Source organism: Scomber japonicus, chromosome 7 (genome assembly GCF_027409825.1).
Source record: "Scomber japonicus isolate fScoJap1 chromosome 7, fScoJap1.pri, whole genome shotgun sequence".
NCBI classification, from domain to species: Eukaryota; Metazoa; Chordata; class Actinopteri; order Scombriformes; family Scombridae; genus Scomber; species Scomber japonicus.
This window is the reverse complement of record NC_070584.1, coordinates 2,940,713-2,963,199: the sequence shown is the minus strand read 5'-3', so window position 1 is coordinate 2,963,199 and position 22,487 is coordinate 2,940,713. Positions and strand designations below refer to the sequence as shown.

At 38.3% G+C, this 22,487-nt stretch overlaps 3 protein-coding genes across 4 annotated transcripts in view; 1 reads left to right on the top strand and 2 right to left on the bottom strand.

The window, feature by feature from the left end:
* Positions 1 to 864: 864 nt before the first annotated feature.
* Positions 865 to 6,013, bottom strand: ndufa11 (NADH:ubiquinone oxidoreductase subunit A11). The gene is made up of 4 exons (XM_053321777.1): positions 5,869 to 6,013; positions 4,982 to 5,074; positions 4,474 to 4,596; positions 865 to 1,081 (listed from the first exon to the last, which is right to left on the bottom strand). The coding sequence occupies exons 1-4, from the start codon at positions 5,945 to 5,947 to the stop codon at positions 969 to 971; spliced, it is 408 nt and encodes a 135-aa protein (XP_053177752.1). The 5' UTR covers positions 5,948 to 6,013; the 3' UTR covers positions 865 to 968.
* A 10,754-nt stretch (positions 6,014 to 16,767) lies between these two features.
* On the bottom strand, positions 16,768 to 20,162 carry mrpl55 (mitochondrial ribosomal protein L55). The gene is made up of 3 exons (XM_053321778.1): positions 20,062 to 20,162; positions 18,988 to 19,201; positions 16,768 to 17,365 (listed from the first exon to the last, which is right to left on the bottom strand). The coding sequence occupies exons 1-3, from the start codon at positions 20,100 to 20,102 to the stop codon at positions 17,216 to 17,218; spliced, it is 405 nt and encodes a 134-aa protein (XP_053177753.1). The 5' UTR covers positions 20,103 to 20,162; the 3' UTR covers positions 16,768 to 17,215.
* A 144-nt stretch (positions 20,163 to 20,306) lies between these two features.
* ctns (cystinosin, lysosomal cystine transporter) overlaps positions 20,307 to 22,487 on the top strand; it is a 73,194-nt gene continuing 71,013 nt past the window's right edge. For both annotated transcript variants that reach the window (XM_053321768.1, XM_053321767.1), the window contains exon 1: positions 20,307 to 20,331. In XM_053321768.1, coding sequence (XP_053177743.1) covers positions 20,314 to 20,331 — 18 coding nt within the window. In that variant the 5' untranslated portion in view covers positions 20,307 to 20,313. The remainder of the gene's footprint in view (positions 20,332 to 22,487) is intronic.

Genomic DNA, 22,487 nt, shown 5'->3' with positions numbered 1-22,487 from the left:
TGTTCTTTTGCTGCTGCTACTGTATTGCTTTTTTTCTTAAATATATACTCATCATCTGCATGTATTCATTAATATTTCTAACTTCTTTGGGGAGAAGTAGGAGGACTGAGCCCTAACACTTGTTCTGAAACCGAAAACTCTGAGTTTGACAGCTCAGAGCAGGTCAACCTAGAGTTAAGGTTTTAACTCAGAGTTAGTTAAACCTGCTTTCTGAAACAGGCCCCAGTATTACACACGGGGCACACATGCAGCCTAAAATGTATAAACATGTTTTACAATAAATGTGGGATGAGAAAAAATAAGACTTTGCCCTGCTCTCTCAAAAATGTTATAGCAGCTTCCCTTGAGAAAAAAGAAGAAAGCCCCTTACTTTTAATTCAATGAGAAATGTGTCAATGTCTACTAGATGGATTGGCACAAAATGTTGTATATAGGCATTACTACAGGAGGATTGAGTGATTTAGGTGGTTCCCTGCCTTTTTCTGTGGCACCACCATGAGCTTGACATTTGTGGTTACGAGTGCAATGTCTCAAGAACTGTTAGATAACTTGCTCTGAAATTTGGTTCAGACATTTATTTACCTTCTCCTTTACCTTTTTCTCTAGCCTCGTTAAAGGTCAAATTTTAAATTTGTCCAATATTTTGGTTTATGACCTACTGACACCATCAACCATTACTGTACTTTATGTTTAGGGCTAAGTAGTTAAACAGGTTAGTGAAGCAATGTCAATGCAAGCATGTTGCTGTTAAAATTTAGTATTGTATCAGAGACTGAGCACCGAGTATCTAAGCACTTCTACATAGTAAAACAAATGCCACAAACAGGAGCATTTATGATAAAATCAATAAAAGATCAATCAAACTTTAGTTATTTCAGTAGTGGAGTTTATTGTTATTTTCACAAAAAAATTTCTTACATGAACTCTTAATTTACAGCATACTGTTGATCTTACAGCCATCTTCCTCCTCATAGTTTGGGGGGCCCAGCTAGCTTCCATCCTTCCATCTTGCCAACTTTAGTAAAGAAGGCCAGTGTTCCTAGACCCAAACATGCTGATGTACCGGTCATAGCACTGTGGGCTGGATACATGGAGACAGACACACATACATTAGGCAAGCTGATGGCATAATTTTACACTTTATTTGTCATACAATAATAAACTGTGCCTATAAAAAGAATTCAATTAGTCAATCGTGTTTGACCCCAATGGACAATTTGTTACACAACAGTATTGGCACCCTGTTTTTCAAATCAGGATCCAAAAGGCTTGTAAAGATGGAGGGTAACAGGAAGTCAGAAAAACACACAGAATCCAAACATCTAGCCTACTTCGCAGGAATTTGAAAAAATGACTAAATATTTCATTTTTTAAATATTGAAGAACTTAAATAAGATGGCACGAGTGGCAGTGTGTGCTGTTGTTGGTAGCAGGGTTTGTTCTCGTACAAAAAACAAACTTTATAATACGGTTGACCAGTAGTGGAAGATGTGCTTTTGAACTTTTTTGTGCTAAAATGAGGGCACTAAGCCACGATGGCGACGACAAATTGTTCTGTTAGCTTCAAACAACTTCTGATTTGAGTGGCCTGAAGAGTCCACAAGGCCAATCAAAGAGTAACATAAAAAACAAACTGGTGAATGTGTTTGCCTCTAGATTCTCCCCTAATCTTGATGCAGTCCCTCTACATCATTATTTGACTGAGAAATAGCACAATAAAATCAGTGTCCATGTTTAAAGATAGACTTGACCCGGAACAGATGCAGCTCATTTCATGTCACTGTAGAACGTTATGAAGTCGCTGATATGTACAATCTACAACTTTGGCCAGCTGGAACTAATGTTCATGGTTATTACTGGGGTTGTTGACCAAGAGCTACTAATGACAGTGTGGCCTGTGGATCAGATGAGGGTGGTATGCGAGACAATGAAAGAATAAATTCTTTGCATAAAGATTTCTATGGGGCGTGTGAGTCAGCTACTGACCTTAGTAGCAGAATACTACATGGCACGATACCAGGTGATACCCAGGAATTGCCATTTTATGGATTAAAAAATACGATCCACTGGTTAATGTGGTTAGATTAGTTGTTGATTGGACTATTCAAATAGAGCTCAATTGTAATGGCAAAAACATTAAGGCTGCTCAATTAATCAAAATTTGATCGTGATTATGATTTAGGGGCCAAATGATCTCGAAACTAATAAAATCGGGGGGGGGGGGGGGGGGGGGTTAGGGTTAGGGTTGTTTTAACTGTAAATAAAAGTGCAGAGTTTCCAGCCTGCGTCAGACAATGCTGAGTTTACTGACTAATTATTAAAAGCAGGATGTTATGTGTGAACTATCGTCATGGTAACTTGCTCAGCTCTAATATCTCTGCTCATTTTCTGCTGTGTGTTGCGTTAAGCGGCAGAGAAAATTAATTAAACCGATTTTGACCCAATAATCATGATTAAAAAAAGTTACTGTCTGTTGATAGCAACATAAGTGCAAGAAAATTGGACTGGTCATACTTAACTCATTAGATAATAGTGAGAATGTGATTGTTACCCCAAAAGAAGTCCAAGACGCTGTTATGAAGCTAGGAAATAATAAGGCATCTGCTATGGACAATATAGCTGTTGAACACCTAAACTTGCTAGTAGAAAAGTCCACCCTCTTTTAGTCCATGATATTCTACCAGACTCTGTTCTATCTGTTATACTAGTACCTGGCATTAAAAATAAGTCTGGTAAACGTAACAGCTTGGAGAATTACAGGCCTATAGATTTAGCCAGTATTCTATCCAAAGTGCTTGAAAGAACCCTACTAAATAGTCTGGAACAGCACATCCTGACTACTGACACCCTGTGTTGGGGAAGTTGCTCAAAAAATCTAATATATTACAGAAGGTTACTTTTTTTAAAAGTGATGCGATACTAAATACGCCCTGTAGAAAGAAATTACACTTCTTATTACATTACCTTTGCGTTACTCCTTAGCAACGCCAGCAATGTGTAAAAATAATATATCAACAGACAAAATAATATGAGTCTTGACCATCATAACACCATGTTGTACAAATAATAACTGCCTCTAAATAATACATAGACAACCTGTTTGAGTCAGCACTAGACTGTTCTCTTACTGGTCCACTAGATGGTGTTTCCATCCTGACACAACACTGAAAAATATATATATATAATATATATATATAAAATTATAATTGCATTTTAGGGTTGTTTTATTTCGTTTTTAAAATTGTATTGTTGTATACATTTGTTTTTTCTATATCACTATTTATTGAGCTTCTGCAGCAATGAATTTTCCCCACTGTGGGATCAATAAATGTATCCTTATTTGAGGAAGCACAATGTAGAAAAATATATTTATTGAAACAGTATTGTATATGTTCATAAGTTATTAACTCGTTGAACTTAAGTCACTTCTGCTGTCTTTGTTTCAAATCTGAAATATGGACATTAGCCTTTTTTCTTTGGAACAGTTATCAGTTGGTAAAATGCCTTTCCTGTGCTTTGGGGGTGTGACCTTTTTGCTGCGTCATCACCATTCATAACTATTCCACCAGTAGTTAAATTACTTAAACACAAAACATTTTCTTTAGATATGACCTCTTAATGTTGCTTTCAGAGTGCATCAGAATGATGCATTTGATTTAAAAATGGAAAACATTTCCTGCCACCATAGTCTCTCAAAATTCAGTGGGAAAAACAATAAAAGGGGTTCCCAGATTTCAGTCAAAATACATTGTTTGGTATGCTCATCACGCTTTGTCATTTACATACAATTGATCAGGTACAGAATGTCCCCCTTTTAATTCACAGAGTTTGACAGGGAACAGGGTGTATGGTTGGTAATGATCTCCATAACCACCTTATGTACACAGATCACTTGATGATTTTCAGTCCATGTAGTGCTGGTTGTTGAGGTATGCTCACAATATGATATATATTTTGATATGAAATATAATGCAAACAAGAGTAATATTATTATAGTCAGAAGGAGGGAAGACATAAAATTGGTCATTCCTGATTTCTTTGTGTCTGGTACTGCCCTTAAAGTTTGTAATGAGGCTCAATATTTAGGCAATTACATAACTAATTATCTATCAGATGATAAGGACATATACAGACAGTGTCAAAAGTTGTACGTACAAGCAAACATGTTGGCTCATAAAGTTAGTATGTGAGCTGAGTTCTGCAAGGTTCCTGTCCAGAAGATTGTATTCCAGCCTAAAGGCACATGTCTGATCATTGTAAAATGTATTTCTTATTTATTTATTCTTTCTTTTTGTATCACTTTGTATTTTATTGTGACTAGACCCTCCATGAGCTGTGTACTTAATCAAATTTGAATTGAACTGTAATGATAATAGTCCATAGTTTTTAGTCAAACAACACATTTTTCCAGGGAAGAACACCCAAACCCCCTGACAGCACACAGGGTCTCTCTCTGCCAGTATGGTTACTTACTCCTGGCTCCCAGGAAGATCCCAGAAGTACAGCCCCCAATGAAGTAGTTCAGCGGGTCATCTGGAGCTTCACGAGCCTGAGCACTGAGACATGTGGCCATGCCAAAGATGGCTCCCATGGTGGCTAGTACAACACAGACAGACGCATACATTATCATTACATCATTTGATGGCATCTTCCAGAGCAATTTGTCGGATCCACAGATTAGTGCTTTAACTCATTTAGACCATACTACTTGAAACAATCAGGCAAATAAAGACTCATCTGGACAGTAACATAGGGCCTTTTCAGATCTACAGTTTCATTGTTTGATCCGCAGCAGGCATATTGAATTCGGTATGGTTTCGGTTTCACATACGCATATTTCTAAACAAACCAAAATACGCAAAGACTACTCCTCACTTTGATGTTTATCTTCTTCGTTCTCCTCTGTTAACAACCTTGCACAGAAAAAACTGACCAGACACTTGTGTACTTGTAGCTTGTAGATGAGAATATAAATATTTACCCATGGTAACAGTGGTGTTGGTGGCCCTCTGTACCGCTGCCACTGCAGAATCAGGCTGGAAAGCCACTATGTGATAGGCTGAACCAACCAGGCCTGGAAAACCACACACATAGACACACACACACACACATTAACAAACTGGAAGTCAACAAATAAATGTAACTGTAGCATTGAGTATGAAACGCTTTTAAGAGCTGTCAGTTGGCTTTTGTATTACCTGGAGCATTTTACATATGTTCATTTTCTTAAACTAATCGATTTATTACATTGCCAGTAATTTACAATTCAAATTGTCAGTTTTAGTTCCAAATTTCTAGGTTATCAGCATGTCCAAAAAGGGGAACAAAAGTAACAAAAAAAAAAAAAAGACAGAGACATAATCAGCTCTTGGCAGTATATTTGGTCTCTTGTATTCTTATTCTGTACTAATTTATGATAATGTATTCTTTCTGACCCCTGAACCCAATAAGACTTTAAACTACTGTACTTGAACTCGTTATGAAATGTATGCACTATAATTAATGTGTAAACCGTTTGTGCATGGCAAGAGGTTTGTGTGTGTTAGCTCACTGTTAGCAACAATACACATAATGTTGGCTGGTGACCTCATAGAATGGCTGTTTCTGACTTAAAAACATACGGACTGCAACACCTCCGCAGCCAAATTCGCAATATTAAACCTAAACTAAATTGGTTGAGCTTAGCATTTGGTTGTAACCCGATCGCATACTAGAACTTTATAACAGTCCTAGCCTAAACTGCTTGCTCAAAAACCGTTCGCTTTAGTTAAAACATTCACCGCGTAGTTAACTGTCACAGCGCAGCGCAACAACATCCCGTTTTAGACAGCATGACTCTGAATTGTTTTTACTAATGCTGACATTTACCCAAGGCAGTTGCAAGTTTAGTAGTGATCCATGTCTTTTCGACGCAGTCTGTGCCCTCTGGCAGGTCCCAGTAGCCCATTTCTGATCGGTCTTTGCAAGGACAGGTTGAGATTACCAAAATTCTCGCGAGAAAAAACTCATCGTATCTTCTTCTTCTTCTTCTTCTTCTTCTTCTTCTTCTTCTTCTTCTGCTGTTTAATGGCGGTTGGCAAACAACGAATTGGTGCATTACCGCCACCTACTGGAATGGAGTGTGGATCAAAATGGCCATAACACCCTCACAAAATAACTAAATAAATACTAAAAGAAAAATAAATAAATAAATAAATAATACATTAAAACAAACAAATAAACAAACAACCAAAACGAACTTCTATCCTCCCCATTAAACCACTCACTCTAATAAACTCTAACATCAATTGCCAACACCTACTTCCAGCGTGTTCCTGTAACATTGTTCTGAGATCATACTGTATCTTATTGTTCGTAAGTTTTCTAATCCACCTCTACCTTTCAGCTTCATACCCCCGACAATGCACCATAACATGCTCTATTGTTTCAGCTTGACCACATTTCTCACATTCACCCGTGTTATGTTTCCCTATTTTATAGTGTATTTAGTGCTGTATGCCCAAACCTAATTCTTGATATTATTGTTTCCTCTCTTCTGCCCCGTCCTGTACTTCTCATGTCTCCCACTTTCCTTTGTATTGTGTAAAACCACCGTCCTGTCCTCTCTTCCTCCCATTGCTTTTGCCACCTACTCCTCAATCTTTGTTTGATTATGTTTTTGATTTCTGCCTTACTGAGGCTAACTGCCAAGTCAACAACACTATGTTTTGTTGCCTCCTTTGCAGCCTTATCTGCCTCCTCATTCCCTTTTACCCCAATGTGTGCCAGTACCCATAAAAACAACACTGTAATCCCCATCATTTGCACCCTGTATAGTGTTTGTTGCACCTCAATCAAAATATCTGGCCTGCTGTGTGAGTGACTGTACTGAAGACTCTTTAGTGATGAACTTGAATCAGAACAAATAATTGCTCTGAGGGGTCTTACTTCTTCAACCCACTGCACTGCTAATATCTAATCTAATATATTGCCACCATTTCCCCTGTGTACACGGACACTTCCCCACTAATCCTTTTCCCTACTGTTACCTGAAACTCAGGAACAATAAAAGCTACTCCTGCCCTTTCTGAGTTCTTGGATGCATCTGTATACAGTTGAACGTAAAAGTGATATCTATCAATACATGTCTGTACCTTCTGTACATTATACCCAAACTCTCCCTCCTTGCTCTTCTGCATTAGTAGTGTAAAATCTACTGTGGCATTTGGCAAAACCCAAGGTGGAACGATTGACGATGGTACTGTCTGACTTATATCTAAATGGGCTATTTCAATCTCTTCTGTTTCCTGTGTTATTGTCAAACCAAAACTTTTACTGTCCCTTTTTCCCTTTTCCCAACACAGTTCTAAAGTGCATTTTGTTGGATGGTCTGTCACATGACCCTGCAAATTAACCCAATACACCAACAATAATTGCAACCTCCTCATATCTAATGGCATTTCCCCCATTTCCACAAGTAATGCTGCTGTTGGAGTTGTTTTAAAAGTACATAGCCTCAATGCCTGATATTGAATAATGTCTAGCTTTCTCAGGCATGTGCCTGCCGCGGATCCATACACCACACATCCATAATCTAAAATAGACCTCATCAACCCACAATATATACCTTTTAGCGCACTCCTGTCTGCCCCCCAGGCATACCCCACCAAACACCTCATCACATTTAAGACTTTTTTACATTTATCCACCACATTTTGAATATGCACCGCCCATGTGAGTCTCTCATCAAACCATATTCCTAAAAACTTAAACTGTTTCACTCTCTCCAGTTCTTGATTGTACAATCTTAATTTAACTGTCACAAATTCTTTTTCTTGTAAAAACCATTATCTTTGTCTTATCAATTGAAAATTTGAATCCCCATTTATATGACCATTCCTCTATTTTTGTGATTGCACTCTGTACATTCTTTATGATAAACTCCAGATTCCTTCCCCTCTTCCAAATTGCCCCATCATCTGCAAAGAGAGACACCCCCATTTCATGTCCTAATCTCATAAACACATCATTTATCATTATAGAAAACAATAATGGACTCACTATGCTCCCTTGAGGTGTTCCATTTTCAATAACCATTTTCTCTGAATATTTAGTCCCTATCCTGACTTGTATACGTCTTCCAAATAAAAAATCCTTAATCCATTTGAACATACGACCTTTAACACCTAATTTCCAATTTCCATTTTTCTACATCTAAAAACACTGCCACTATACTTTCTCGATTTATCTGTGCCTTTCTCACCTCATGTTCTAGACAGCTGGATCCATAGTATTCCTCCCTCTTCTAAATCCACTTTGATATTTAGACACATATCCTTTACTTTCTACATAGTAGGTTAAGCTGTCATTTACCATTTTCTCCAACGTTGGATGTTAAAGCAATTGGTCGATAATTTCCTGGATTTGTGCAGTCTTTTCCTGGTTTGCGTATTGGAACTACCACCACCTCCTTCCAACTTTGTGGCAACTTCCCACCCTCCCACACTTTATTATATAACTCCAATAATATGTACTTGGCCGATTCACTAAGATGCTTCAACATTATATACCAAATCTGATCCTTGCCTGGAGCTGACATCTTAGTTTTGTTGAGAGCGCGGTTTAGTTCGGCCTTTGTAAATGCCTTGTTTAATAAGTCATTAGTATCTTCCTCAGACTGCACCACTACCACATTCTCCGCTATTGTAGCTTCCCTTCCTCTTGCCCCTTCCTCAGTGATATTCCCTGAACTGTGCACTTTGACAAAAGCCTTCACCAACATCTCTGCTTTCTCTTCATCTTTTACCGCTGTCACTTCTCCATCCTTTAATACTGGATACCCATATTCTCTTTTAATACCATTCATTCTCTTTATCATACCCCAGATTTTCCCAATTTCTGTTTCCCTCCCCACGGAATCACAAAATGCCCTCCAATATTCCCTTTTTTCACTTTTTATGACCCGCCTTACATGTGCCTGCATTCTTTTATATTCAATCAGATTCTGAAAACTGATTTCTTTTCAACATTTTAAAAGCTTTATTTCGAGATTTAACTGCTTTATCACACTCCTCTGTCCACCATGGAACAATGTTCTTCACGCGCTTACCTCCCTTCTTCTGAATGGCCTTCCTTGCTGCATCTAAAATACCTTCACAAACAGAAATATTTAATGTGTCAACATCTGTATTAGTATCAATTGCTTCCATTCCTTTATCACATATACACCCAAATTTTCCCCAATCAGCCCTCCCAAACGCCCACATCTCCACTCCTTCATTATCACCTCCCTCTAACCCCACACCTAACACTGTGTTAATCGGATAGTGATCACTGCCAATGGTAGTGTCTCTGATCACAGTCCATGAACAAATGCCTGCCAATGAATCTGTTACTAGTGTAAGATCTAATATTAATTCTTGTCCCACTCCCATCATTGAAGCATACTAAATTTCTACTCTCCATTAGTTCCTCAACCACTATACCATTCTCATCATTCCTACCACCCCATAACGTACTATGTGCATTAAAATCCCCACACCATACCACTTTCCCCCCTAAATGTACATTTATTTCATCAAACATTTCTACTGTCATCCTATTACCTGGGTTATAAAAAATTACAATTTTTATATTCCCGACTTTTGTCCAGATTTCAATTATTAAACACTCCAACCCTGTCACTTTTCCCAAAACTCTATATTGTAACCCTTGCTTCACAAATGTTACACATCCCCCTCCACTCCCCTCTCCTCTACCTCTACGGATACTATCATAGCCCGTAATTACAAAATCCAATGATGGCTTGAGCCAGGTTTCTTGAACACATATTACTTCTGGTTTCTTTTCTAAGTCTTTAATGAATCCTTTGAATTCTTGGCCATTTGCTATGAGACTTCTTGCATTCCATTGTAGAACAATCAGATTGCTTTATCACTTGAAGCACCTGGTTTCCCATCTATTTCAAGTCTTTTGTTAATTTGCTCCCAAGACACACCCAAAAACTTCTCAGCTCCCCTCACAATTATTTTAATCTTCTCTGTTTTATGTTTAACTTGGTCAGTGCAATTAATTACATAAGCCATGAACAATATCAGTTTATCAATTGACAGTTCTGCCTTAGTTTCCTCTGTTCGGCCTTCCTCTGCTCTGCTCTCTGCCTTTCTCTTTTGTCCTTGCACCCTCTTCACTGCTTCTGCATAGCTTATGTTGTTCACTGCTTTCACTTGCTCAATTTCTACAGCTTCCTTCCTTACTTCACATCCACCAAACGTGACCCTGTGTTGCCCACCACAATTACAACATGTATTTTGTGCCTCTTCTTTGCACTCCTCAACTTTATGTTCACCTCCACATTTGAGGTACCTCTGTTTCCCCCTACATACTGCTGCAATAGGCCCATACCTTTGGCATTTATAACATCGAAGCGGTGGAGGTACATAAGCTCTAACAGGAAAGCTCATACACCCTATTTTCACTCTTCCTGGAAGCACCAAACCTCGAAACTCCAGAAGAACAGACATACTGTCCACTCTCTCCCCATTTATTGTTTTTTGCAGTCTCTTTGCTCTACTCACTTCACCCCCCACAATACTCTGTGTGATCCTTTCCAAATCTTCATCTACAGGAATCCCTGTTCTTACTCCTCTTGCAATTTTATTCTCTCCCAGAACCCTTCTTTCACTTATCGTCTTCTTGCAAATACTTTCCATCAACAACGCTTTTTTCTTCTGAACCTCTGTTACACATACTATTTACAAGTTGCCAACTCTCAGGGTCTTAGCCGTCTCCACCTCTCCTAGCTTCTTTCTCAGTTCTCTAGACAGTACCACCGGGCTCACACTAATATGCCTATCCTCCTCTCTGCATCTGAGGATTATTTTCCACTCCTCCCTCAGAGTCTTTTTCCGATTACCTCTCCTGTCTTCCTCTGAACTGTTTCCATCCCAACTTCTCTTGCTGCTCTGACTCCTTCCCTCCTGCCTGTCTCCTCCTCTCCTTCCCCCACTAGCAACACGAGACCATTCCCCAAACTCCATTTCATCATCATCATCATCATCCACCCCTATCCCCTGTGCCGCCATCCTGATCCAGTCACAAACCAGTTTATGCCAACCACCACTTCGCAATTTCAAAATCACCGCCGTTTGTTTGTCCGTCGCTGAGATCTGTTGCACGTACGCCTGCACCTCCTCTTTCCGTCAACAAACCCTCATCGTAGCTTTCCTCCTTCTTCTTTGGGTTTGGCAGATTAGACGCGGCAACGGCATATTGCTGCCCCCCTCAGTCGGAAGTCTTTATTTGTTTAAACTTAAATCATCTGACATAGACTGTATAGAAGAAAGGGTATAAACCAGTGGAATGCAGAAATTCCATCAGTTTTTCCATTGTCTCCATATCTCACACTGCATCTCAATTTAGTCATTCTTAGTATAGACACCATTATTTCTGTTAAAATGTCTGGTCTAGCCTTGGATTTACAGTTTTCTATAGACTGTAATGCTGATTGGGAGTCACTACAAATTACTGTGGACCGAGTATGTAACCCATTTTATAGTTCATAACGTCACCTACTGGAATGGAGTGCGTATTGGTACCATAGACTGTAAATAGACTAGGCTATAAGTATAATATTTAACAACAGTCTATGAAGAATAGAAGGGCAGTCATCAGGAGGCAAATTCCTGCAAGCGGTGGACAACAGTCTGTACATAATAACGAAAATCAATCTTGTTCCACATCCTTATTTTAATATTTTATGAACACACGTTTCGGCCACTGCAGTCTTAGGTAAATATGAGACTGTGAACACCCTTTCAGGTAAGTTGTTATTTACGTTGTATGTCGTTTGTGAATTGCCTGATATGTGAGCACAATAAGCATTATTCATTGGTAGAGTGGTCACATACTCAATGAATGTTGATCATTGCATTGCAAGTTAAAAAAACAAACAAACCAACAAGCACCAGATAATTACAAAAGTCTATTGCATTTACCAATGAAAGAAATCGGAGGGCTTAACTCATTATGACTTCTGTATCTCATAATTATGGCTTACTATCTCATAAATATGAGAAAAGATCACATCATTTACAATCTACACATTATGACATACAAGATGTTTTCTTGTAATTTTGAGATAGTAAGTCATAATTATGAGAATATACAGTCAAGCCCGAAATTATTCATACCCCTGGCAAATTTTGACTTAGAGCTACTTTAAGTCAAAATTTAACTTTAAGTTGTTTTTTTGACCGGAAATGACACAGGCGTCTCCCAGAAGACAATAAGACAATGTACAAGAGGCATCATTGTGGAAAAAAAAAAATTTGTCAGTCATGTTTGACATTTGAACAAAAAGTGGCATGTCAAAAAAAGTCAAAAATTTGCCAGGGGTATGAATAATTTACATATGTGTATATGATTATGAGATCATCTTATCATTATGAAAATACAATCTCAGTTTTGTTTTTTTGTTGTTTTTTTAAATCTGTAACATTTGTGTAAAAAAGTCTTTTTTACAGGCAAGGCCCTAGGATTTTGGTGGTCCCAAAACACTTCACACACAACCACCAAATCACACATGCTGTTCATAACTGAATGAACCTGCACACACAGGTTGGAAAATAAATTAACTCTCAATCAATCTTTATTTGTATAGCACCAAATCACAACAAAGTCATCTCAAGGCACTTTACACAGAGCAGAGGCCTGGGGCCCGTTTCAGAAAGCAGGTTCAACAAACTCTGAGTTAAAACCTTAACCCTAGGTTGACCAACTCTGAGCTGTCAAACTCAGAGTTTTCGGTTTCAGAACAGGTGATAACACTTAGTTCAATCAACTCGGAGTCAAGGTAACCCCGAGTGAAGCCCGTGCATGAGGACATAAAAAGCCCTCATCAATGGCACACAGATAACATGATTCACCATGGCAACAAGTGAGAAAAAGCCTCGATCCTCCTACTTCTCCCCGGTGGAGCTGGAAATATTAATGACCGCATATGCAGAAAGTAAGCATATATTTCTAAAAAAATAAGCAATACTGTGGCAGCAGCAAAAGAGCGAGAGCTCGCATGGCAGAAAATTGCTGAAAAAAAGAAATGTTTTGTCTTGAATGTTCCACTTTTTCAACAATTATATTCCATATGTGTGTTTGTGCGCACAGGTGCAACCCAACAGGCACCAAACGGACTTGGCAGCAACTAAAGATGAAATATAAAAATGTAGTTCAAACAGGTAAGGTATAATAAGTACAACCAATTGTGATGTTGTTTAGCCTGCCCTCATTAAACAGCATTCAGTGGCTACATTCCACATGTGATAGATTTTCATTCGTTAGGGAAACACTGCCAGTATTTAATATTGTCTATATGAAAGCAACTGTTGCACCCTTAAAAAGACAGGACTCCATCTTCCGTTTAGGCAACTTTATTTTCCCAGTTCTGCATTATTTTTTTATAAGAGTTTTTCAAAAGACTGCAGCCGGAGCTCATACAGCAATATCGTATCTGTACCAAAAACCAAACTCAAACTGCACGACTGTCGCACACCTACGTGCCGACTCATAACATATACTGTCGTATTACACTCAATGAAATAAAGCATAAGCACCAAAATATCTGGATAATGGATAAACCAAACGAAATAAAAATACATTTTCTTGTAACTGCTTCACCTGTTATACCTCTGAAGTTTATAATTTCCCAGATATTTCTAGATCGCAACACCACACCTAAATGCCTTTTATACATACAGTAGCCTACAAGTCTCCAAATTTGTGTTTTCTGGATATATTTAAATTTGACCTCCATTATAGCCAACAGAAAAAAGGCTGAGGCCTGCAAAACAGGTGACGGTCCACCACCACCTCTCACAGAGGCTGAAGAGATGGCCCTCAGTCAGAACAGTGGGCAACCCATTGCTGAGGGCATCTCTGGGGGGAGCTCATCGGACCCAGCCACGCCCCAGGACACAGGGGCCTACATAAGAGGTAAGTTATTCAAATGAATGGCATGTACATTAATCCTTTTTGTGTTCTCATTAATGGCCACTTATTCATCTTAAACACAACTTGGCACCCTTTTTCTTGTAGCAGTAGGCTACAGTTCTTTGTAATTGGCTGCTGTTGCTTTCAGATATCAACCTATTTTAAGGTGACTCAGAGTTTGAGAAATTGTGATAGGACCTGCACACTATTGTAAGAAAAAAATAAAATAAAATTAGGTGGGGCACTTGTCTGGGTAATCAACCATCTAATCTTCTTCTACCAGTTACTGATGGCATAATCTGCCTCGTGGAGCCTTCTGCCATAACAGACCTCCATGCTGTTGTAGTATTCAATATTCCACAGATTTGGCATAATGGGTAGAATATAATATACACATTCTGTTTCATTACAGGAGGATGATGAAGACACCTTATCAGCTGCCACAGAGGGGGAAGATGCAGAGAGGCCTGTTGAGGTTTACACTTTTTTCTTTTTAAAAATAAAACAACTTTGGTTTCAGTTTGTGTTCCACAATACAACTTGCAACTTCTTTCTCTAACAGAGCAATGCTGGAAATTACAATGAGAAAGAAGGTCCATCAACCTCTACAGTTCAACCTCAACCTCTCCCTTCAGTGCCACTGAATGTTCAGAGCAGCTGCTGATAGAAACACACTCCCTCTTGGATAGCAGTCTCTCTCCTCCTCTCGTCTTGTCTTCATTTGGAAAGACACCATGAGTGTTTAAATATCATATTTATATAATTGATGAAGTTAATCTAATAAGGCCTCGATAATCAGTACATCAGTCTATCCACTCTGCGCTGTTTTCAGAGCGCTGTGTCAGAGCTTGATTATTGAATACGTTCCACTTACTTATTGAGAGATCTATTTTAGAAAACCCAAATCAGTGAAACTCCCCTGTCCCCTCCATGTTTTAACCATAGACTGATACTGACACATGCACACACGCACGAGCTGGGCGTACAAACACTGCACTGCTGACGCTCGGTCGATGACAGACACCGGGAAACTTAAGGTGGGTCAAACACTGTCATTAAATGTTCAGGACAATTTTAACTTACTGAAACTAAATATTAGTCAGGAGCTGACTAATAAAAGCCTGGCTTCCTCATTTATAAACTGGCTCATAAGAGCGACAAATATTTTACTTTTTGAGGAGTAATCTTTGGCCTGCTGCTGAGGGCTTTGGGTACATTTCCTGTTGCACAGACTGGTATTTTACAGTCAGCTGTATTTAAATTCAGTATCATTTGTTTTGATTATAAACATGAAAGAATAGATACTGCTCACTAAATAATGATCAGTGCACCTCTTCTCCTGACATCTAGGAGCATGAGAGTGAGCCACAGACAGGAACAGGATGCAGGGACAGTGCAGAGATATGAAGGTATTATTGGTGCAAAAGGTTTGAGCACCTGTAACAGTGAAATTTGTAGTTGTATACAGTGATTGTGTATGTGTGTCAGTAAATTTGAGGTCACATACTCTGAGTTGTGTACTTTTATTGTATTTGTGGAGAGAGAAAAAATCTACAACACTTACACATTCACAATTCTTAATTGCACAAATCCTATTTTACAAGTCACAGATTAAAAAACTGACACGTTCACATTTTTGCTCCTATTGTTGTAGTATATTTGGTGCAAAACATATTTGTGTACCTGTATCAAACAATGTGAAGTTGTGGATAAAATTTGAATATGTGCAAATCTGAACGTGAACTTGTGCAATAAATATTCAATGTATGCAAAATAATTTCTCACGAAAACATTTGTGTTCTTTTAAAACACAAACACAAATCGATAAGTACAACTGCTCGAATCTTCCCCACGAGTCACAGAACTACACATCACAAATCGCGCCTCCACTGAGATATGTGGTGCAGAACTATCTGTGCATTCAGTCTATGGAGCAAAAGGCGGGTGCTGATCTGAGATCGACTGATCCCACAGCCAATCAGAGAGGAGAGGGGCTTTTGTCCCACAGTCAATCAGAGATGGGCTTTTGTTTACATGCGGAGTGACACATACACACATCACTGTATACAACTACAAATCACTGTTACAGGTGCTCAAACCTTTTGCACCAATAATACCTTCATACAGAGATCCTTTACTGTAGAGAGTGATGAAAGGGATTTGACAGTTTAGAATAATTTGTCAATGGGAATATTGAATTATTTAATAATAATAAATTTTATTTAAAAGGTGCCTTTCTTGGCACTCAAGGACACCGTACAGAGTTACATAAATTAAAAACACATTAAAAAGAAGCATCTAAAGGCATAGACCACCCAAAAAATATCTGAATTTGCCATATGTTACAGTTGTGACATATAGATTAATCAAGTTCTATACTTAGCTTTTTAATAACTTCTAATGTGATCTGGGACCAAACACTTCATCTGGATGTAATTACAAAAATGTACCCATCATTTCTCTCACAGTATAGTCAGTTCAAAGTGTCAAAACACCTGTTAAAAAGCACCAGAATACAGGAAATGACATCGACCTCCAGACCCCCCCCCCCCGCCCCCCCCCCATGAGATGTTACGCCCACATTTAAAATGTCTTTGATGTATGGTAGCGGCCAATAACCATGAAAGGCCCCCCAAAATGAAATAAAAGAATTAGTCAAGTGTCATGTCTGTCTTCTCAAATACTTATTGATAACCACCACAAACTTTTCAAACTTATCATCTTGCCACAGTCTCTTATGATTGGAAATACTTTCTACCAATTTATTTTTAAAATATGACACTCATAAGGCATATTTAGTAGTCTTTGTTTTATTTCTCCAAATGAATATTTTACTTGAAAACAAAGCTGTTCAGTTATCAACATGGATGACAGGGATACATAAACAAATCCAGAAATACCTTCAGTTTAGAAAGACTGCTTTAGGACGGTCCCTTCAACTGAAAGATCTCCAGGAATTTAATTTTTTTGTTTGAAATATTTTCATTTTCATCCAGGAGTACAGAGAAAAGCTGCTGCTTTCTGCAGCAAGTACACTATGTAACCTGTCTTCTTTGATGGCTCTTCCAGGGCCAACAAGGCCATCGACAATTTTCGACAGCAGAATTTGTACAGCATCTAACAGCAAATTTGTCTTTTATGAAAATACACGACACAGCTACACAGTTTTAAATCCAATTATTAACTAAACATTGTTGCAGCAATTAATATTAGGGATGCTGCCTTGGTTGTGCTTTGACAAATAAGTAAGTTATTTCTTCTTCCAGAAGTGGCTGTACTTATCAGCTTTAAAGTCGTCTTCATAGTGAACTGCTGTCTGTTGTGTTGTCTTCTTCACTTCTCTCTTTTTTTGTCGAGCTCGACGCTCCTCTTCAGACAGACTAGACAGATCGACTGGCATCTTTCAAAAGATATGAAGAAATGTCAATAAATAACTCATTTCATATAAGAGTAATATATATTTTTTCTTGAGCAAGGAAGTTGTCAGTATTAACAGGGTTGGGTTAGGGATGTGACAGAACACAGGGTGTCACACAATGTTTTAAATGAAACAATTTCAATAAATGAATATCAGTTTCTTTCTTTCTTGGGGAGAAAGAAAGAAAGGGGGACTATTTAACCAGTGAAACCAGCTATATGATGGTTTTGATGGTGCTTCTTCATGCCTGAAAAATAACCCTGTTTTTTTGTTTTTTTTACCAGTTTGTTAAAGGGATGGTTCAGTGTAATTTAGACCTCACATCATATGCACCATTATGTCTATCTAAACACCGCCTCAGCCCTTTTTTTTTTTGGTCACATATCAGTGGAGTTAGAGCCACTACAGGCACTAATGGAACCAAAAGTGTACCTCGTAAATTACCCCACTAATAGTGCCTGGATTGTTACCAAACTTCTACAGTAGTACAAATAGGGTCTAACTCATAAATCCATGCAAAAGTACACCAGGAGTTTATTAACAGCTGTAAACATCATTGTAATCTTGCACGATCCCACAGCCAATCAGAGAGGAGAGGGGCTTTTGTCCCACAGTCAATCAGAGATGGGCTTTTGTTTACATGCGGAGTGACACATACACACATCACTGTATACAACTACAAATCACTGTTACAGGTGCTCAAACCTTTTGCACCAATAATACCTTCATACAGAGATCCTTTACTGTAGAGAGTGATGAAAGGGATTTGACAGTTTAGAATAATTTGTCAATGGGAATATTGAATTATTTAATAATAATAAATTTTATTTAAAAGGTGCCTTTCTTGGCACTCAAGGACACCGTACAGAGTTACATAAATTAAAAACACATTAAAAAGAAGCATCTAAAGGCATAGACCACCCAAAAAATATCTGAATTTGCCATATGTTACAGTTGTGACATATAGATTAATCAAGTTCTATACTTAGCTTTTTAATAACTTCTAATGTGATCTGGGACCAAACACTTCATCTGGATGTAATTACAAAAATGTACCCATCATTTCTCTCACAGTATAGTCAGTTCAAAGTGTCAAAACACCTGTTAAAAAGCACCAGAATACAGGAAATGACATCGACCTCCAGACCCCCCCACGATTGCACGATCACTGAAATACGGTGTGGTTGTGCAAGATTTTGACGATGTTTCAACTTTAGCAGTAGCCGCAGAGTAAAAGCCATCAGGTAAGTGTTTATTTTAATAAACTCCGAACCATCGCTTTAACTTTATCTCTACAAGTCCCTAGTATTATGGAAATGCAATACTTAATCACTAAAGTCTCCCAATAAAGGATGTGTTAACATCATGAGACTAATTTACTGCACATGCTTAAATGAAAAAATAATAATACTGCTGGAGTAGTTAGTCAGTAAAGTTATCAAAAGCAAGACGACTGGACTAAACTATGCAAATACAGCCCATGTTTAAAACTGAATTTACTTTAAACTCGAATTCATTCTAATGCAGAGTCACAATGTTATTTCTCAAAAATCAATGGTTATTAGAAAGCACTCAATAGAAAGTTAAAGGGATGGTGTGCTAACCATAAGGATACGTCGGGGTTCTTTGTATCTGATGTTAAATGTGGATCCATCAGGCCGGACCAGCATCACAGGGTACAGTCTCTCATATCTCTGTCGGCCACAGCGCACCACTGACGTCCTGTTAGAGTTCAGCTGAGGAGTTTGTGTGTGAAGAAAGGAAGCTTGGCCGAGCACTGATAGGTAACCTGTCCGGGTGAACATAGGGCAAACACTCCTGACCACACACACACACACACACACACACACACACACACACACAAAAAATATACAATAAATGTCACGACGCTGAAGTTAGCTTCCGATTCGCCAGCCTCCGATTCGGCACTTAAGGGGGAATGAATTTAACGTGCAATGTGACTGTTGCCCAATAATTGTCAGGTTTTTGTGACACTTCTTGATGTGAAAACATTTTAGATATTTTTTATTTATAAAGGCACATTTCACTGTTTGTTTTTTGTGACCTCATTAGACCAGGTCCAAAAAATAAACAGTGAAATGTGCCTTTATAGCATTTTCACAAATAGATTAAGGGTTTCACAATTCAGGGTCTGTAGGATAATCTAGTCCAGATTTGAAAAAGTCTAGGGTCAGTGGTTTTTAATCTGGACCTGGTCTAATGAGGTATAGACGTATTGAACAAAAACGGTGAAATTTTCCCTTTAGCATTTTCACAAATAAAATAAAAGTTTCACAAACACAATAATAGGTTTCAGACAAAGTTAATGTCTTACCTAAAATATCTAAAATGTTTTCACATCAAGAAGTGTCACAAAAATCTGACAATTATTGGGCAAACAGTCGCATTGCACGTTAAATTCATTCCCCCTTAACTGCCGAATCGGAGGCTGGCGAATCGGAAGCCAACTTCAGCGTCGTGTAAAACGTTGAATATGTACCGCAGCTAAAACGACCATATTAGACACTAAATCCGTTTCTATCAATACAGTAATGCACACGCTGTCATGTAGCAAGTTAGCTAACGTGTTTCATTTCACGATAAGCAATTCAGTATCAAATTTACTTTTGTAATCTCTATTTAGCTTGCATTTCCCAACATTATTCTGTGAGTCTTACCTTGATAAACTGTGTGGAACACAAAGCTTCATAAAAGACATTTTTACAATTAGTGAAAACACTAAACCAAAATGTATTTGTAATTCATCCAACAGCAGCCGAGTGGAGACAAGTCATATATTTTGACAGGAAGTACGTAAACTAGAAGGTCACACACTGGAAAACACCCGAGTCCATGTCCTACTGGAACAATATAAAGCGCAGAATAGTTCCGGCCAATTTCGATTGGTCTTGTGATCCGTGAATAAGGAAATGCTCGTATCAGCTGCGGTAAGTGGAATCATTTTTTATTAATTCAGATTAAGCAAATTTACGTTTTCAAAAGTTAAGGTCGTTGAGTAGACTACAATACCTGTCTACAGAGAAGGCATTCTCCGAGACCAAATGGATGAACAAAGCAATAATCTGTTGTGGTTATAGTGCAAGTTTTGTTGTCAAACGCCAAGTTCTTCTTTCACATTGACAGTAAACCCTAACTTTAAATTGAGTTTTTCGATACCATAACGATAGATCACATTTCGAAATCAATAGGAAGCCTTTGTTTCTTACAGTTTTCTTATCTTGGCTTCTGTTAATACTTAAAAAATAAATATACACTAAGTATCACCATAAAATGATTAAACCCACTACAAAGACGAGTATGTTAATGTTTTGCCTCCTTGTATAGGCTAGCGTAGGTCTACGACTGAAAATGGTGGAGCCCCCCCACACACACACATAAGGAATATACGCCATATTGAAGTCAAGTAAATGGAATAAAGTTATACAGCTGACAAACTAAACCACAAAATAGTTCGAGCGACGCTGAGATCAAAAGGCTGATGTTATGCCCCTCCTGGTCCAGTAGTGGTTTACGGTACTGGACCGATAGGTGGCAGAGGCAGCTAGCAGTGGCATCACACACACACACACACACACACACACACACACACAACCCCATGCATTCTTCCCCAAATCTATCCCTTAGGAACATGCTTTGTTAGAGCTATAAACCCCTCTATTTTGTTGTGCAAACAATGGTCGTAACTAATATTCATTCTCACTCACATCTTCAGAATTTTACACTCATACATAATCCCACAAAAACACCTGACTCTCTACCAATTTAATACCAACTAAACCCTCCTCCTTCAAGGATTTCATCAACCAAATGTTTGTCTGTGTTTTTCCTCCTCCTTCCCTCCCCCATCTTCTACTTCATACTTTGAAAAATTATAAAGGAGAGAGAAAAAAACAAAAGGAGGGAGAGAGAAGGGATGGGAATAATAAACAAATACATTAATTAATAAAATAGGAGAGAAAATAAATTACCTATAGGCTGTAAAATAATAATAGATATCCAGTATGGACTAATGCATTGCATTTATGTATGTATTAATCATTTAACACTTAAATGAATTTAGCACTAGACCGATTCACCTCAACTACTCCCCCCGCCTCCTTCCTCCACTCTTCCAGCTGGTAACTCCTCAGCTGTTTCTCAAATTTCATCCATATTCCAAATATTTTTGAAAAGGGAAAATAAGGTGGCAAGAAACAAACCCAAGAAATGGCCCTTTTCACAACCCAAAAAAGAAGTATTTATATGTTAATCTGTTCATATTTCTATGTTTAAATAAATAAATCTTGCTTCCTCCTAATTCCTTCCGGTTTAACCGCTGTGTCCAGCACCTTATTCAGTCCCTTTATCCTTGCTCAATTAGCAGTCAGCTTTTGTCCAACATTTCAGAAAAAATACCATCCATTAGGCTGCTTTTGCACAAGGGGATTTAATTAATCAATGGGACTCTTAATTTTCTTTTGAGGTGAGATTTTGTGATGACTTTCAGTAAATTGTTTGACACGTGGTCAGGAGCTCTCAGCCTTTGCGTCCTCTCACTTAGTGCATGTTCCCTATTTGGCATTATCTTTAACTAGAATACCCTCACTCTGTTGAATGGATTGAAGTGCTTAAAACGATGACTCAATGATATTATTTGTGGGAATGTGGGAAAATTACCTCCTCTAACTTTGCAATGTTACTAGTAAGTCTAACAGTGAACAATGACACAATCTAGTAGATAAAATTTGAAATAGAAGTTGCCCCTAAAACATTGCTGGATTGGGACCTGGATTTTTGGATTTTGACTTACCCCATGTAAAAATTTGGATTAGCCTATTGTTGCGACTGACTGACAATCACTACAAAACCAACATGCCGCAGGAGGCTCAACACGGGAGATAACTATTGACGCGCCCATAAATTAATTCACATTCAATCCTTTGACTCAGTTTATTGCTCTTTATTACCATATTACGAGGTTGTGCAGCTGATACACTTTAACAGATGCTAACACATGTGCTAGTGCAAGTTAAAAATGCATATAAAAGGGTCCATAATGTGATGTTTAAGCGGTCAACAGAAAGTTTCCCTCCTGACTCACCCT

Excerpts from the sequence above, each read along its gene's own strand:
- ndufa11 (XM_053321777.1), bottom strand. The coding sequence starts at position 5,947 with ATGGGCTACTGGGACCTGCCAGAGGGCACAGACTGCGTCGAAAAGACA. Across the intron at positions 5,075-5,868 it reads TAAACTTGCAACTGCCTTGG|GCCTGGTTGGTTCAGCCTAT; the intron begins GTAAATGTCAGC and ends GTGGTTTTCCAG. Across the intron at positions 1,082-4,473 it reads GATCTTCCTGGGAGCCAGGA|CCCACAGTGCTATGACCGGT; the intron begins GTAAGTAACCAT and ends CCATGTATCCAG.
- mrpl55 (XM_053321778.1), bottom strand. The coding sequence starts at position 20,102 with ATGTCTTTTATGAAGCTTTGTGTTCCACACAGTTTATCAAG. Across the intron at positions 19,202-20,061 it reads GTTCCACACAGTTTATCAAG|GAGTGTTTGCCCTATGTTCA; the intron begins GTAAGACTCACA and ends GTGTGTGGTCAG. Across the intron at positions 17,366-18,987 it reads AACCCCGACGTATCCTTATG|ATGCCAGTCGATCTGTCTAG; the intron begins GTTAGCACACCA and ends ATCTTTTGAAAG.